The 16,675-nt window shown below is 38.7% G+C and overlaps 1 protein-coding gene across 1 annotated transcript in view; it reads right to left on the bottom strand.

Annotated features, from left to right (window-relative positions):
• sf3b3 (splicing factor 3b, subunit 3) overlaps nt 1-16,675 on the bottom strand; it is a 38,669-nt gene that overhangs the window by 7,312 nt on the left and 14,682 nt on the right. Inside the window, exons 13-22 of the mRNA XM_077193351.1 lie at nt 8,235-8,386; nt 7,897-8,052; nt 7,649-7,804; nt 7,377-7,520; nt 6,340-6,462; nt 6,108-6,262; nt 5,669-5,843; nt 1,892-2,097; nt 1,549-1,705; nt 1,094-1,219 (exon numbers count right to left, since the gene is read on the bottom strand). Of these exons, the coding sequence (XP_077049466.1) occupies nt 1,094-1,219; nt 1,549-1,705; nt 1,892-2,097; nt 5,669-5,843; nt 6,108-6,262; nt 6,340-6,462; nt 7,377-7,520; nt 7,649-7,804; nt 7,897-8,052; nt 8,235-8,386 (1,550 nt within the window). The remainder of the gene's footprint in view (nt 1-1,093; nt 1,220-1,548; nt 1,706-1,891; nt 2,098-5,668; nt 5,844-6,107; nt 6,263-6,339; nt 6,463-7,376; nt 7,521-7,648; nt 7,805-7,896; nt 8,053-8,234; nt 8,387-16,675) is intronic.

Genomic DNA, 16,675 nt, shown 5'->3' with positions numbered 1-16,675 from the left:
CACCCCAAATAAATGCCTGCAGAAGGCACCAACAGTCTAGTAATGTTACGCTTAACAACAGATCAAATACTTGTTTATCCTTGTGTGCAGCACTTTGGGCTGTACTTGAGGCAGTAGAAATGTGCTTTATAAAAAAATAAACTAAACTATTGGCCAAAAGAAATTTCAAATATTCACTTAATCTAATTTACAATAGAAATGCTACAGCCACTGTCATTTCTTGAACAAGAATAGGTGGACATCAAAACATGCTAACTCCGAGCGAGGTTTAAAATTTTTATTTTGAAATTGATTACCGACAATTCACTTATTTAGAAACATATTGATGTAGGTTTATAAATTATTTACCTTGCAAATATAATGGCCCTCATTGTATTCTCAGATGAAGGTTGAAAGCAACACTCTGCATATGCAGAGAGTTTAAGACGCGCTCCACACAAGTAAATGATAACAGTTCATGTGGAGCAGCATTTAGTGTGAACTGAGCCGTTCTGAGAAACCCGAAGGGTATACATTTATTTAATTGAATCGCAGCCTTTGTGAATTCACAATGGCAGTATGCTATAGTATGGTTTTTAAATGGTTAGAAATACATCATGCAGCCTTAGAAAACAGTCTAATAATGCAGTTCATGAACTCCTGTCCGTGGAATGCACCACTTCCAGTATTTTGCCGGTTACTCGACACGGAGATATTGCAATCAAGGATGTTTTTTTTAAAATGTAGTACTGTAATTTAATTGAGGAATTGTGACAACCCTAGATTCAAATAAAGATTTTATTCTCCACTTGAATTTGTTGTACACGCTGTATTTGGTTTTCTCAAATAAATGCAGGCTTTACAGTGTATGCCTGTGCGAGATTAAAACTTGACAGTAAGCTGATTTAACTTGAACATTGGAGTGAAGTACTCTACCCTATAACAACTGTCAAACTTTGTGGTCTAAACTTCTATTTCAATGTTTTTCATATGGTTATGCATTTACAGCAAATACAAGAGTACTGTGTCATTTACATGACTTTCATATTATTCAATGCCTTAAGGGGAAAAAATAATTTCCTCAGACATCAAAAGTGATTCTGTGACTCCTCACCTTGTTTTCACACTTGCGGAGAAGTTTCTTCTTCCCCAAGTCATAGATGCGCAAGAGTTTGCCTACTCCAACCAACACTCGTCCCTGAAAGGGAGCGATAGCCAGGGGCACGTCCTCCACGGGTGTCTGTCAATCAGAACCCATGTCTTAGTTCAAATCTTGTTTAAGAGGAAGTTGATCAGAAATGTACCTTTTAACATATGGTTTTGATACACAGCTTGATCATCATTGACATCATTAAAGATTTAACTGGACCATAAACATTCAAAACATGGCATTTTTGGGTCGTGGACTAAACACCTACACCATAAAGTCAAATTTTCTGATTTGCTAAGCTTAAATGGATTTCTTCGGCAGATTTAATGATTTGCGGGGAATTCCACATTCCTGAGCCCCCACCTAACACATGAGACCAATCAGTAGTTTCAAGCCAAGTCATTTCCTTTTCCACTCACCTTGTGCAAAAACTCCAGCTTGTCCCCACCTCCAGCTAGCCGATAGGTATAAATATATCCTCCACCAACGGAGCGCGGATTTAGTATCATATCTCTGGCAACACCCACTAACACATACCAGTCATCGCCTCCACCGGAAAAGCGACATACGGCCACACTGCAAAAGATACATGTAAAGATGAACTAAGATCAGAGAAATAGGTGGGACATGGAAGAGACTAACTTAACGGCAGAACAGCAAAGGAAGTTTTGCAGTGTAAACCTAAGCGCAAGTCTGCATACAAGTCCACGTTATACCGTTTGTCCGATATGTCCCCTTTAATCCATAATTCAGCTTCCTCACCTGAAAGCTGCCTCGTTCTGCTCCAGCTGCACCAGGTCCAGTGTATTGCCCTGGATGGGGTTGATCATGCGTACTAGAGAAGCCCACTGCCCAGAACCTGCTTTAGGTGCCCCAAAGATGGCTTCTGGGAGGTTCTCATTCAAGAAAGCTGCAGCCATTTCTGCAGCCAGCTCTCTTTCATCCTCCCCCGCTGCCTCCACCATTTCCTGTAGAGCAGAAAAAAAAATTACTTGTATGATGCAATATATGGCTAAAAATAAGTGTAAACCATTAAGTTCTTGTTTAGCACCTACTTTTCAAACAATTTACATTAATTAGCCATTAATTACTAAAAAGAGGTATCACTGTGTTGGAAAATGGCTGTGGGCATTTGCTACCATTCAGACACGAACATCAATGAGCTCAGGCTCTGGTGTAGGTCACCAAGTTTGAATTCATCCCAAAGGAGTTATGTGGGGTTCAGGTCTGGGGTTGTGAAGGCCAGTTAAGTTCCACCACACCAGAACCACTAAATCATTTCGTACACAGGGCTGAAATAGACTAGTGCCCTCCATGAACTGTTGAAAATGTTGTGCTTCCCACATTGTTGCAAGAATTTCATTCTATGTTGTAGCATTAAGATTCATCTTCACTGGAATTAAAGGGCCAAACCAAACCCCTTAATTATAAAGGGCCATCCACAAAGTGTATATAAGAATCTTTTTGAGACAATTTGCAGATAAACGAGAACTTCATGTTAAGCAATACAATTCAGAAGCAGTAATTTTACACCACAGTTGTGGACTGTTTATTCTTACAAGATGGACTCAAACACTGGCAGGACTGCATCAATATGATTTATCTTTGAGGGACCACCACAGTAACCATGGCTTGCACATTTTACAGTATTTGTCACTTTTACGGTTCGTCAACATGGAATTACCCTTGCAAATATACGCCACTGATGAGTTGGCCGCAAAATGGACATGACTGAAAACTTCCGATAAGAGAGCATTGAAATTCTGTCTCAGACAGGGATTAGACTGGGAAAATTAGTTTATGAGTCAGACAGAAGAGAGAGGAGGAACAATAGATGGAGATAAGGAATTTTTTTTTAGAGGAGATGAAGACAAACGCGTTGTTTCTTAAAGGGAAAGTTCACCCAAAAAGAAAATAGTGTCATTTACTCAGCGTCAAGATATTCCAAACCTGTATTCATTAATTTCCTCTGATGTAGGTAGGGTTGGGTTCCGAAACGCGGTGCCAATAGGGAACCGGTTCCGACGTAAACTGTAGTAACCAGACCAATAAGAACGAACATTTCGGTGCCTGACTCTCTGTCATGAGGCGCACACACGCAAGGTTTCTCGCTCTCTCCCTCTTCGCTATGCGCGCACTATACGGTTTGGAGCACAGTCTGTTATGTCTCGCATGCGCGCTCTTGCTCGTTCGCTCTAGATTCTGGGTGATTTTAACTAATTTGCTGGCACGAGGGGCGTTATCAATATGCGGGAGACTCCCGGAACGTCTGCTGATAGCGAGGGGATTAATGAAGATGCCGAAGACAAAACGCTCCAAGGTTTGGCTGCATTTCACGTGTAAAATTAGCGTCAGAACGCCCTCTGGGTGTGCCGATTGTCTGAAGCCCATATAGAATCACGTCAATCCATTGGCTGATGGCGCGGGCGCCGCCTCGGCACTCTTTAGTCGTCATATTATATTAGTGCGCGCATCATCTGCTCCTCAGATTTCTCTGCCGAAAAAGGAAGCTTGTCGACAGCGCGAGGATCTTGGCAGCGAACGCAGCGTCTCGTTCACTCAACGCTGCGTAGCTAAGACGCAGTGGGAACGAAATACCAAATTCGCCAAGCTAAGCGCTGCCGTAACTAGTGCAACGACCAGATAACTTACATGACTTGTTCAAGCAGACAAAACATGGGAACCTGGAGCGATGTCGAGATTAGATTACCCAGATAGTAATCTCTATCATTCTCCAGTATTATTACATTGTTTGATACAATATTGTTTTATTTGATATGTAAATGTGAATATTTATTTAATATTGGTTTATTTATTATTAGCATATGTTACTTGTATTTATATTGTTTAAAGATTTAAGTTAATATTGTGTCCAGTTTGACCCTGTAAATAATAGGTTAGGCTACTATTTTTTAACAAAGTGTGTGCGGTTTTGTTGTCTTAAGTACCGTTTCAAGAACCGTTTAAGCACTGGAACCGTTTAAAAAATACCGAGTAGATACTGGTATCGGATAAAACCCAACTGATACCCAACCCTAGATGTAGGCTACACAGGCATGTGATCAGCTAAAGACAAAAGAGGAAAACCTGACCACACCCCCAACAATTAATATACCTATATATATATACCTATATATATATATATAAATATATATATATATATATATACACCTAAATATATATATATATATATATATATATATATAAAAAATATATATATATATATATATACACCTAAATATATATATATATATATATATAAAAAATATATATATATGTGTGTGTGGTCAGGTTTTCCTCTTTCGTCTTTAGCTGATCACATGCCTGTGTATCTGAAAAGATATAATGCAATACATACTATTGCAATGTAAAATTAAATCTAATATATAATCATGATATAATATAATGCATGTTATAATAAAAAAGTATTAATAGAATTGTTATTAATAATGTTAATTGTCATCATTATTATTTTATGTTACAGAACAAAACTAACATTTATGGTAATTTTTGTTTTTCTTTTTGTTTTTCTTTGTGGGCAGAAAACAGCAGGGAGACCTTATTGCTTATTGACAACAACAGATTTCTAAACGGTCTTCATGACAAAAGTTGCGCACCCAAATGCAAATAATAAGCGACTCAAAAACACAGTACTGTTACTTTGAATTGAAACTGAAAACACAGTGCTGTTTCATACTCTGAAACATTCAGCACAAAGATTATATATAATCTTATATAGGCCTAATTACATTTAAACCGTTGCGTGATTTTCCCCCCAAACCAGTTCAGCGGAAATCCCACCTTGCAGCTAATTCTAAAGATTTCATTGGTCATGCCAATCACGGTCCTGATTGCCTAAACCAAACATTGATCCCTAAACCTACCCGTCACTGCACAGGGCAGGATTTACGCTGAACTGGTTTGGGGGAGAAAAAAATAACAATAATCATACAACAGTTGCGATTTGTCGATTGCACTAAGCCATCTCACCACAATGCATCGTAAAAATGTATTTAAAAAAAAAAGTAGTTTCAACACTGATTTTACTCCCATTTGGTGCTTTGAACCCCGGCTATGCTAAGTGTCCCACAGATGGTGCCGTGAGCTTATGCGGCGCCGTCAGAAGCATTACATGCATTAAATAAATGTATTAGAAACGTAACATTTTGCAGTTTGTTTAGTAATTGTTTAAGGCCATTTCGCAATTTCAATCATCATACAGTTACCACCACACCTTCCCAAAACCATTTTTTCCTCTCACATTTCTGCAATTCATGTGGGTCATACTTTTCAGGGCGGAAATCCGTATAAATACGAAAAAATCTGATTCCTGAATAGTATTTTTTCCCATACCATAGAAGTGAATGGGGCCCATCAACTGTTTGGTTATCCATATTCTTAAAAAAATATATTTTTGTTTTCAGCAGAAGAAATAAATTCATAAAGGTTTGAAACAACTTGAGGACAGGTAAATTATAATTTAGATTTTTGGGTGAACGATCCATTAAATGTTTCCATGTGAAGTCCAGGTTCACTGACCTCAGCCATCTGCTGCTTGCGCTGGGCTTTGGTGGCTTCAGTGTAGGCATTGTGGTCTGTCTCAATCAGGATCAGGTTGTTTGTTTCTGGGTGGATGACAAACTTGCGAGGTGTATACTGCAGTGGGAATGCAACCTGGTTGAAGACGGCACCCAGTTTCTCAAGAGCTAAAATTCTGAGGAAGAGAGGGAGGGATGATTTCACAGAAAGTTTAGAACCAGCATTTGCTTAATTTCCGCACATTTACTTTTAAAGCTATATCTGAGTATCAGATCAATTGGTAAATTATAAATATCACACATTAATGGATTAAAATTACTGGAACTGACATCTATGAAACCAACCACAATATGCTTGACATTAATGTTGTCACAAATCTGTGAACTTTGAAAAAGTACAGATTATGTACTGTATACACAGGAGGAGTACGTGTGTTTACCTCAGTGTGTTGGTGGAAATGGCAACAATACCCTCAGGACACTGTTCAGAAGCGAAGCCTGATGCATACTCTAAGGTTTCATATGACAGGGGGGTCAGGTGGAAACGAGACTGGTATGAGTAACTCAGCCAGGAACGACTGGACATGGCCAGAACCTGCGCAGTTAAAGGTCACATGATGGTTAGTAAATTGGCAAGCTGTGCAACAGACATAAAATGCAGGCGTGACTCACAGCTTCTTGGCCCTGCATCCGGACTCTGAAAAGCTTGACGGGACGAGAGCCGAGATACCGAGTTCGAGTATCAGACAGGTCCCCGGTCACTGGATCCAGAACAGTACGCAGTAACACTCCGTTCTAAAACAAAGAGGGGATTATAGTAGGAAGAAAATTATTGTCCAATAAAGTCATGTCATCAAGTAACAAAAAAGGGAGTCACATTGCCGTTCTTTTGGCTTCCTTTCAAAGGCTTTGTTCCAAATGGCACACCTGAAGTGATCTTGTGATGTTTATGGTGAGCAAAGAAAATGCACAAGAACAGAGTGCCCCATTTGCATTTTAGGTTGTCGAGGGGTGCTCACAAGTGTGCCTTCCACTAAAGTCAAGATGAAGTAACAAATCTTTTTCATATTACAATTCACATCTGACTGACTACAGAAAAAGTAGTGCTGCTACATTATCCATCAGTTGTTGATTGGATGCAAGCAGATATGAATGAGAGCTTGCAGTCAATCGTAAGAAAGTGGCAGGGTTTAAGCATACTAAATGATTGGAGAAGTTTTGCATATGCTGCCAGAGAGAAGAAAAAAATGTGAAAGGAAAATTTTTCTAAATATTTCTTGGAATTAGCAGTTTAAATAATTTCAGAAAAATTCTGATATTAGAATAGAACTACGTTTAGGTAACTGCATTCTTTTGAAATACCAATATCTACTGTAACATTCCAAACTGTAAAATTACGGTAAAAACTGATTTAGACAACTTTACAGTTCAAAAACCAATTTGACAAAAGTTTATAAATGTATATCAGTCTAATATGTGTGCGTTTTTACTGCAGTATACTGTACGTTTAAGCACTGCATACTATACATGGCATCATTGGGAGGATTTTGTTTGTTGTTGAGAAAAACAGATAGGAAAGCAAAAGGGTGCATGCCTTGCTCAAACACACAAATGCACGGAAAAGTGATCAATTTCCCGTTTGCCACTAGCTGGGAATGGACCCGAAACCTTTATGTTACCAACCCAGAGCAAGCAAGAGTGTTTCTTACCTGCAGGCCAATGTTGAGGTATAGGAAGCCGATGGTGCCTTTTTCTCCAAGTTCATCTTGTTTTTCCACTCCACCCATCTCCACAATACAAAGAGACTCCGGCTGGGCGGGAAGAGCCTGCATACTCAAAGGCTGCAGACAGTCCTGTGCAACAAAGAGATTATACACATCACACAAAGTATTTGTACAGCCAATGCTCAGTGGGCACAGTAACTGGAATCCTTGTTTAATGCCCAAATCAGCTGACAATGGAGGAGCAAATAGTAGCTTACAGATGGATCCAAGGAGATGATACGAACAGTATTGTCCACCAATCCAACAGCCAGAAAACGGGAACGCTGTTCACCAGGTGGCACATTTGCCAAACTCATGCACACCACATCTGCAGACATCTCCTTTCTTTCGGTGTATTCATTTAGCTGCCCAGACTGTAAAGACAGAAACCACAATGGAAAGACAATCAAACAAAAGATGAAAATTCAGGTGATAACGCAAGACAAATAAATGACCACCAACATACCGGATCCATCTCAAAGTAGACCAGTTCTCCTCCGGTCAAAGCAATGACCACCTGCCTCTGATTGACAGCACATCGGACGATTGTCTTCTTCCCTGGAGTCTTCCATTCATTCACTCTCTTATCCGCACGGATGTGACGGATGCCATCGGGATAGACCTTTACCCAGCAAATGAAAGAAAACCCAATCAAATGATAAAATAATGGAACATTTTATAAGTATAATAATTTTATCTACTTGTTGGGCAAAAACACAGAGATCAGAGTGTAATTTAACAAGCAAACAGAAAAGGTTCAGTGGTATATTGTTCATGCATGTAAGTCAGGGAGACGTCGCTCACTTGCACAAGGGCATCTTCCCCAAGCAACGAGCAGGACAGGGTGGGTGTTGTGCCCAAGAAGCCAGAGTCTGTCACTTCTTCCACAGTCTCTCCAATAGAAAGCACCAGGGTGGCGTTAACGAAAGACACAATGATGTAGGCATCAAACTCATCTGTGAACAGGAAATTCGCAATGTTCAAACAATTCTTTGGTTGGAAACTTTGCCACATTAATTTGCAACCATAAATGCAAACCAATACTACAACATGACAAAAAAAGTAATTTATTCATGTGTGAGCAAATGATAATTTTCATTTTTATTTGAACCATCTCTTTTTGTAAGGATAAATTAACACCACACAGTGAATAAGGCCTATTGAGAATGAAAACATTAGTCTTGAGAGGTAAGAAAATAGTGCATAGTCTCAAAATGAAACTGATTCTCTCAAACACTCAAGTACACAGACCACAATATAAACCTTGCAGAGCTCAGGCTGCACGTACAAGCCAAATAAATCTAAAAGCAAATCACATGATTTCAGAGAAATATCTGGCAGACAAGTGACGGTTCCTGAATGCCTAACTTGCACTGTGCATGCCAAGCAAATGTCCTCGTATGTTGATCCAATAGAATACGGCTTGGTTTTTCAGCATGCTCTGACTTGTAAGAACTTTTCATTGACTTTATGCTTCAAGAGGAGAATCTAGAATGTAATCGTTTATGCATGTAAGCCCTTTAATCTAACAAAAAGAACTGAGCTTCCAGAAGTCATTATGTGGTCCTGCAGGACTCTGAGAAGCCAATATGGCACAATTACATTTCTTATTGTAGACAAGATGTCAAAATGTAAAAGGGTTTAAATGCATTCCTAAAAGATACTTTGAGTGACTTGTCTAAATCACCACCTTTTTTCTTCAGAGAAACATTCGCAGAAAATCATTTCAAACAAGTTTGCATAGTTCATGAGCAAGCACACATTCTACATTGGAGGTCGACTGATTCATCGGTTTTGCCGATATATCGGTACCGATAGCTGATTGGTGGAACTATCGGTATGGATTTTTGCCGATAACGATAGTTTTTCCAGGTTGCGTCCGTTGCTGGAGCAGCTGAGAATTGTGCGCTGTCATTACACAGTACAAGAGTGTTGAGAAAGGACTGCTCGCATTAGAGTGAGAGCGGCCTCTAGAGGACAAATAACAATCTATCACTGGCACCCCATGTTGTTTATTGTAACACGTGAGATCACAAGCTGCACGGAGAGCACTGACGCTTCAGATGCGCATTTAAAACACTGACAGCGAAACAGTATGAATACAGAATACTACAGTCCATTTGCCATATCAATATAAAGTAAATCATTTGTTGACTAGATGCTGCATTAGCAGAGAAAGAACAGATGTATGTTTGCCGTCGAGGCTGTGAGGACTCTAACATTAGTACCTCAACCAGTTAATACAATGTGACAAAAACACACGCACACATGACCCAAATGTTTAATGTCGCAATTGTTACCATCTTTTTTAGGGTTGCACCGAATGTTCGGCAACCGAAATTTTCGGCCGAATAAGTAAAAAGACCGAATAAATGACCGAACAATGACGTTTTTGATGACGCGATCAAATAGTAACCAGCGTAGAGTGAGAGGCGCGCGCTTTATAAATGCAGCAAAAATGCCCCCTTTGAGCAGATAACACAAGAGAAGCTCATCTGATGCATCTGTGGCAGATGTTATAACCTTACTTGCAGCACTAAAGCGTCTTTTAACCCTCTGGGGTCGACAAACGTGCCGGCACGTTTTGCTGGATTTTTTTCACATAGCAGCAAAATAGACTTAAATACTCCGTCATTTATGGTCATACACGACTCAAGAAATATGAAAAAAATAAACTGTTAAATGTCTACTTGTGTCCATTTACAATCAAAACAAAACTGTGCTTTTGTAAAGTAAAGAAAATAAACAGGGTGTGCTTTCTGCCTCTCTGTCTCTGTTAACTTTTTTCTGGAGCACGTCTCTTAACTTAAACAAAACTCAGCGAATACTAATAAATGATCTAATTCAAAACGAAAACAAATATTCTCCCCGTTTATGTAATCTGTATAAAAAGAGAGAGATGTCAGTCGTTCTCATGGCAACTCCGTAAGGCTGATTTATACTTCTGCGTCGGACCTACGCCGGAGCCTCTACGCCGTAGACTACGCGTTGGTTTTCATTTATACTTCTGCGTCGTTGTCCGCGTTGACGCACGCAGAGGGAGCATGTGAAACCCCAGGGAGCGGTTTGAGCAGACCAATCACAGCGCTTGCGTCCGCGTAGAATTGACGCGTTGTTACATTTTTGGAGAGGTGCACGTCAGGGTACGCGCGCTACGCACACCCTACGGCGTAGCTACGGTGCAAGTTCGATGCAGAAGTATAAATTGGGCTTTATTCGCCACGGAGAGCGTGCGCTATTGAAACCCAAATGATGAGGCAATCCATGCAAACCTGTCAATTCCCACGATAAAGTGTACGTAAACCGCAAAAGTAGGCTTATGTCTAGGACAGTTATTCATTTGCTGTGGGTTCATCCACATTTTCAATGCACTTTTTTAGTTACATTCTTTCAGCAGTCAGTTATAGGTCTACCATTGGCCATCTTTGAAGCCCCCCTTCTTGAATAGCCTAATAAAAATTTTTATTTTATTTTATTTTACTAATTAATTTATTTTAAGTTATATTGTGCTTTGTTTAAATAATATCTGCTGGAATGTTAAAATGTATTTTTGCAATTTGATTTTTTTCTCTAAAAGCAAGACAAAAATGTTAAAAGCATATTTTTACTATTAATTAAATGCAATGGTGAAAAAATTGGCAATATAAATGGAAAAAATGAGAAACACCGCGTTCGGTATTCGGCCTTTGGCCAAGCGTTTCATTATTATTCGGCTTCGGCAAAGAATTTTCATTTCGGTGCATCCCCAATCTTTTTGCATTTGTTTATATCCACCTGGTCACTTTTATGCATTAGCTGGCGAAGTTGCATATTTAAAGCTAGTGACGTGATTGCTTTCTCAATATTGATATGCAGGGTTCCAGACTGCGACCAAAAGAGTCGCATATGAGACCATATTTTGAGAATGTGCGAGTTAAAATTTTATGTGGTTGCATTTGTGCGAGTGCATGGTCATGTACTACTCAGTTAAATTCACACATGCACAACAGAACGCCGTTGTATCACCAGCTGCTGCAGTCCGTAACTTATGTTGAAAATGAACTAGTACATCATGAATCCATTTTCCAAACCGTGTTTTTGACTTATCCTGAATCACTAGGGTACACCTATAATAAATGTTTATATTCTGACTATTTTGTTCCGGGGTCGGCTCGGCTCATAGATATCTACGGGCTCGGCTGTGGAGTTGCCCAGTGCTTGCGTGACTCGCCATAGACATTAACGGAGAGAAGTAGCTCCGGCTACAATGTTCTTCCGCAAGACACTTGCAGTTTATTTATTAACAAACGTATAAGTCACGCGCATTGCACACTGATGGTGAAACACGCCAATTAGGAATTCAAGAATTAAGGCATATAAAAATGAAAAGGTCAATTGCTGAATACTTTAAAAAACAAAGTGTGGAGGTCAAGGATGCTGGTGGAAAGGACGAGCCAACGAGCCAGCACACAGACACAACTGATGACGAGAGCACAGGTGTGGACAGGGAGGAACCGAGTGAGCAAAGGAAAAAGAAAAGGCACAAAAGAAGACAGTAAAATTATAATCAAACATTTAGGAAAATAAATATTTTTTTAATAGTTTTGAGTTTTTTGATTTGATAGTAGGGCTGGGGCGGTATGGATTTTTTCTAACCGCGGTTGAAAAGCAAGATTTTCCCGTGGTATGGGGGTAAACCGCTTTAAATAGCCGCTTTAGCCGCTTTAACCCCCCCCACCCCCCCACCCCCCCCACCCACCCCCCACGACAGACTTTTTTGACCACTTTATTAAGTTTTGTTTTGTAGAAAGCCTTTCTTTAAATTAAACTTCGTTTTGTATAAATTGTACCTTAATTTTAATCACCGTTTCATTAACTAATTGCCTGGAATTAAGAAATAAGAAGCAAATAGCAGACATATAATCAGGAGGTCGTGGAAGCGCGGGTGCGATCTCTTGTGGGTGAACTGGAGCTCGTCTCAAAAGAACCGAAACTCGTTGAAGGCTGGGCCTAAATGTCTACTTTTAAACAAAATTCAAAACGAAATGATAGCATTTTAGTCTACAGTAGCCTAGTCAGGTAAGGTCTGGTTTGCCGAAGGCTATTTACTAGGGCTGGGCGATAAATCGATTTTATCGATTAACTCGAATGTGTAGTTTACGCCGATTTTTTTTGAATGAAAATCGGTTTTCTCTTTAACAACCGCCACCGCTCCCCTCTGGGTTCCCGAAGTTCCGACCGGGCTCAGCGCATGCCATGATAGAGATACACAAACAACATGGCAAATGAACAAGACCGCGGCAGGAGAAGCACAGCCGCCGAAAACATGTACAAGCTGAATCTGCAGGGCCGCCAACTCTGACGAGTTCACTGTGAGAGACGCAATTTTGTCACTTTTTACACGCTCTCACGCCACACATCCCTTTTCTCACGCAGAAAAAAATCGCGAAGCAAAGAGGACACTGACACCGACAGACAAGACAGAGCAGGTTACTATCGATATGAAACAGATTCTCAGCTCTCAGATTCTGTCAATTTTATTACGAAATTCAAACAATAAACACCATTTTGGCGCTTGTAAATGTGACGTGAAAGAACGCTGACAGATCTCAGTTCAAGCGGCACATGAACCGATCATCTGTTAACTTACTCTTTACTACTAACTTACCGAAATGTAATAAAATCGATCGATCAGTGTTTTTCAACCGTGGAAAGATGTCCATAAAACAGCTGGAGAACAACATATGCCACATAACGCTACATTTACCTCAGGAATCCCTTTTAATGACCCATAGCACGCATGATAGTTGGACTTAAAATAATTGCTATAGAGAGGAGTATTTTGCTAAATATGATAACTATATTAAACATTCATTATATTTTTACCTATATCATTAAAATGGTATAATGTTGTTATTATAAAAAACGCATTATATTTAATTTGAGTTAGTTTTAAATCAAATAACAAGAATTGAATTGAAATTGTGAAATTCGTGTTAAGCAATAATAAAAACAGTAGCTTACCAGTCATTGTACCATTGAAACATTGTTTACATGGTTAATTAACTTAATAAAATTGTTTAGTTACCAAATAATTTGAGAATCACAATACACTTATTGTGATGCAAGTCTTTTGTTTTTTTACACATCCCCCCAATCCACCCAGTTTATTTTATGTTACATTATCATTGTTTTCAAAGACAGGGCCTGTCCTCTTGTCTTTTTGGCTTGTCGTTTCCGATTGCATCCCAGAAGGGAATCTCTAATCCCAGAAGGGAATATTAAAACAAAATAAAGTTAAAACTTGTTTTGAACAATTTCTTTGTCATCTGCAGATTGATTTTAAGTAGGGAGAGAAAAAAATCGATTTAAATCGTAAATCGGATTTTTTGTGAAAAAATCTGGGATTTTTTTTTAGGCCATATCGCCCAGCCCTACTATTTACTTATATATATTTATCCCTGTGCGCCGATCGGAGACGGAGTTCACTGCTGATGAACTGCTGATATTCTGGGGATACAACATAGCCAATATACTAGGGACTTTAGCCTTTAAATATCTTTGCTGCATTGGATCTTTCTAGAACAGCCAAGAGCTTTCTAGCCTCGCGACAGCAGCGCCTCGCATTGCTCATAGACCTTAAAACAGTCAGCGCCGCGGATGCGGTTTCGAAAATTGATCAAAAAACGTTGGTGCGGGTGGATGGCGGACAGATGATGAGTTTTGTGATGCGGTTGCGGATAAAATAATAATAGCCCATCCACGGATCTCTAATACAAATGGAATGTTATTATGCGTCATGAAACATTGCGCTCCTCAACTCGTGAAAGATCGGATTTGCGCCATCTTTTGATAAGTTTTGTTTAGAAAACCTTGAATCCATGTTAGCCACTATATCATTAGACATAATCCATGTCATTAGAATCAATGAATCAGTCATTAGACACAACGTGCACACATGTGCAGGCCAAGCTTATTTTTATTTATTTATTTTTTTGCGGTGATGACGGTGACGAGCTCAGACCCGCGGTTGGAGTCACGTGACCGCGGTATTGCGGTAACCGTCCCAGCCCTATTTGATAGTTAAAAGATTAAAACATTTTGCAAACATGGTCTGGTGTCACTGTCAGTCTTTTTACATCAGTGCAAAACTAGGGTATGCAGATTAAGACCACTATTCATCAGCATGCATTGATTAATGCCATGGCATGTAGCAAAAAAAAAAAAAAAAAGGTGCGACCAAATCATATGCTGGTGCAACCAACTGAGAAAGTTTGTTTCCAACCAGTGGAAAAGTTAGTCTGGAGCCCTGATGTGGTCATGCAGCCGACAGAAACAAACAAATCAGAAACTAATTTGATTCTATTATTTTTTTAATCACTGCAATACATATTATTTTGATTAGATAATCAAGTGTTCTAATATATAAGCAAATAACTAAGAGACTATACATGTAATATACATTTATGCAATTTTAATGCTCTGGCCTTTGCAGATATTTAAAGATGGACATCTTTAAGCATAGCAGACTCTTTAGATTTATATAAAATGGTAACAGTTTACATTAAGATAATTTTAGCATTAACCCTCTGAGGTCGACCATCGCGCGGGCGCGATAGTCTCGCTTTTTTTCTTATCAGTGCAAAAGAAACTCAAAATACTCTGACTTTGATCTTACATATTAAGTGTTGTACATCATTAGATCCTAGTAAGTGTCTATTTTTTTGTGGATACAATAAAAACAAAGTGTTGTGCTTTTCGCCAAATAAAGACAAACAAACATTATGCGCGTTCTGCCTTCTCTCTGTCAGTAAAGTCCATTCTGAAACTCGTCCAAAAATTAACTAATTCCGCGAATACTTGTCATACAGGCACGAGTGTTTTTCCATAATGAAGCTTGAACTCTCTTCTTTTAAATGAATTAATTTATATAAAAAAACAAATATTCTCAGTTTATGTAATCTGTATTACTTTCAGATTATTAATTTCTTTCCAGCTCATTATACCCGATTACGCGTTAATGTGCCACGCCCATGGAGAGTGCGCGGTATTCAAACGCAAATGATCTAAGGCAAGCCATGCAAACATGCCAACGCCCACCAGCTGGATTATAAAACACATTGTGTTTAGTAAGTATCTTACTACAGCTGTGTACACAGCGTATCCATACGCTGTGAGCAATAATACTATCTAATAACCCTGGAAAATGTACCAGAAGTTCTGGTAGTTTCATTTCGAGGAGCAACGGATCCAGCTGATGTAGTGAGTCATTTATTCTTAAGTGCTTTGTTCTAATCGCGATATTGAATAGTGTCTGACTGTAAACCGCAAAAAGACTGTTTAAATATGAATTGCGTGTCTGTGTGTAGGCTAAATGATGAATGAACGGCACAGGCGCGCGTGCTGTTGTTTACTACAGTTATACAGCGCATGCCTGTGCCGTTCATTCACTCTCGCACCTACATTAGTAAACGTTATGTTTACATGAACACATCCAAACTATATTGCTACAGCCTTCTAAGATGAGTAAAAATAGACTGAAATATGTTGAAATAAAATGTCTGTATAAGTAACAAACTGCAAATTCACATGTATATGCTAATATATCATACACAATATGTTACAGACTAAATATGAATGTTTAGACAAGATTTTGTGATTAGTTTTGGATAGATTATAAAGTTTTGACTGTAAAAAAAGACAACTGTCACATTAAATAGGTACGCTTTTGTTCACCAATTTCTCAATAGTTAAATATACTATAGTATGATGTTTTGTCAAAAATAAAGTAGGTATATTGAATTATCAACTAAGATGTTATTATAGTGTTTGTTCCAATATTCAAACTAATGAATCCTTACCTTTTTTAATACGCATGATAAAATGTATACTTTTTACAAAGAAATACACTTGAAATATTGTTAAAATTGTAATTGTTGTTGTAATTGTAACCTATTTGTAATTGGTTACAATTTCTAATTGTAAAATATGTATATAGATAATTTCTTTTGTCCTTGCATTCTTTGGGACCCAGTGACACACCTGTGTGAAAGGGCTAATTAATATGCAGCTCTTTATGTATGTGGCACATTATCCGGCCTTTGTCTTCTCAGGTGTGAACACGCCTCCATGCATATTGCCTTTGCAAACAAAAGGTGTCTTATAAAATTTAAATCAATGTATTGTTTTGTGTAAATGATTAGGCAGGATGATTTTCAGATCATTTTGAAGCAAAAATTCTAGGCAACAACACTCATACTAAATAT

Source organism: Siphateles boraxobius, unplaced genomic scaffold (genome assembly GCF_051911475.1).
Source record: "Siphateles boraxobius isolate OS27281-9 unplaced genomic scaffold, OSU_SipBor_1 31, whole genome shotgun sequence".
Taxonomy (NCBI): domain Eukaryota; kingdom Metazoa; phylum Chordata; class Actinopteri; order Cypriniformes; family Leuciscidae; genus Siphateles; species Siphateles boraxobius.
This window is presented reverse-complemented; position numbering and strand designations above follow the sequence as displayed.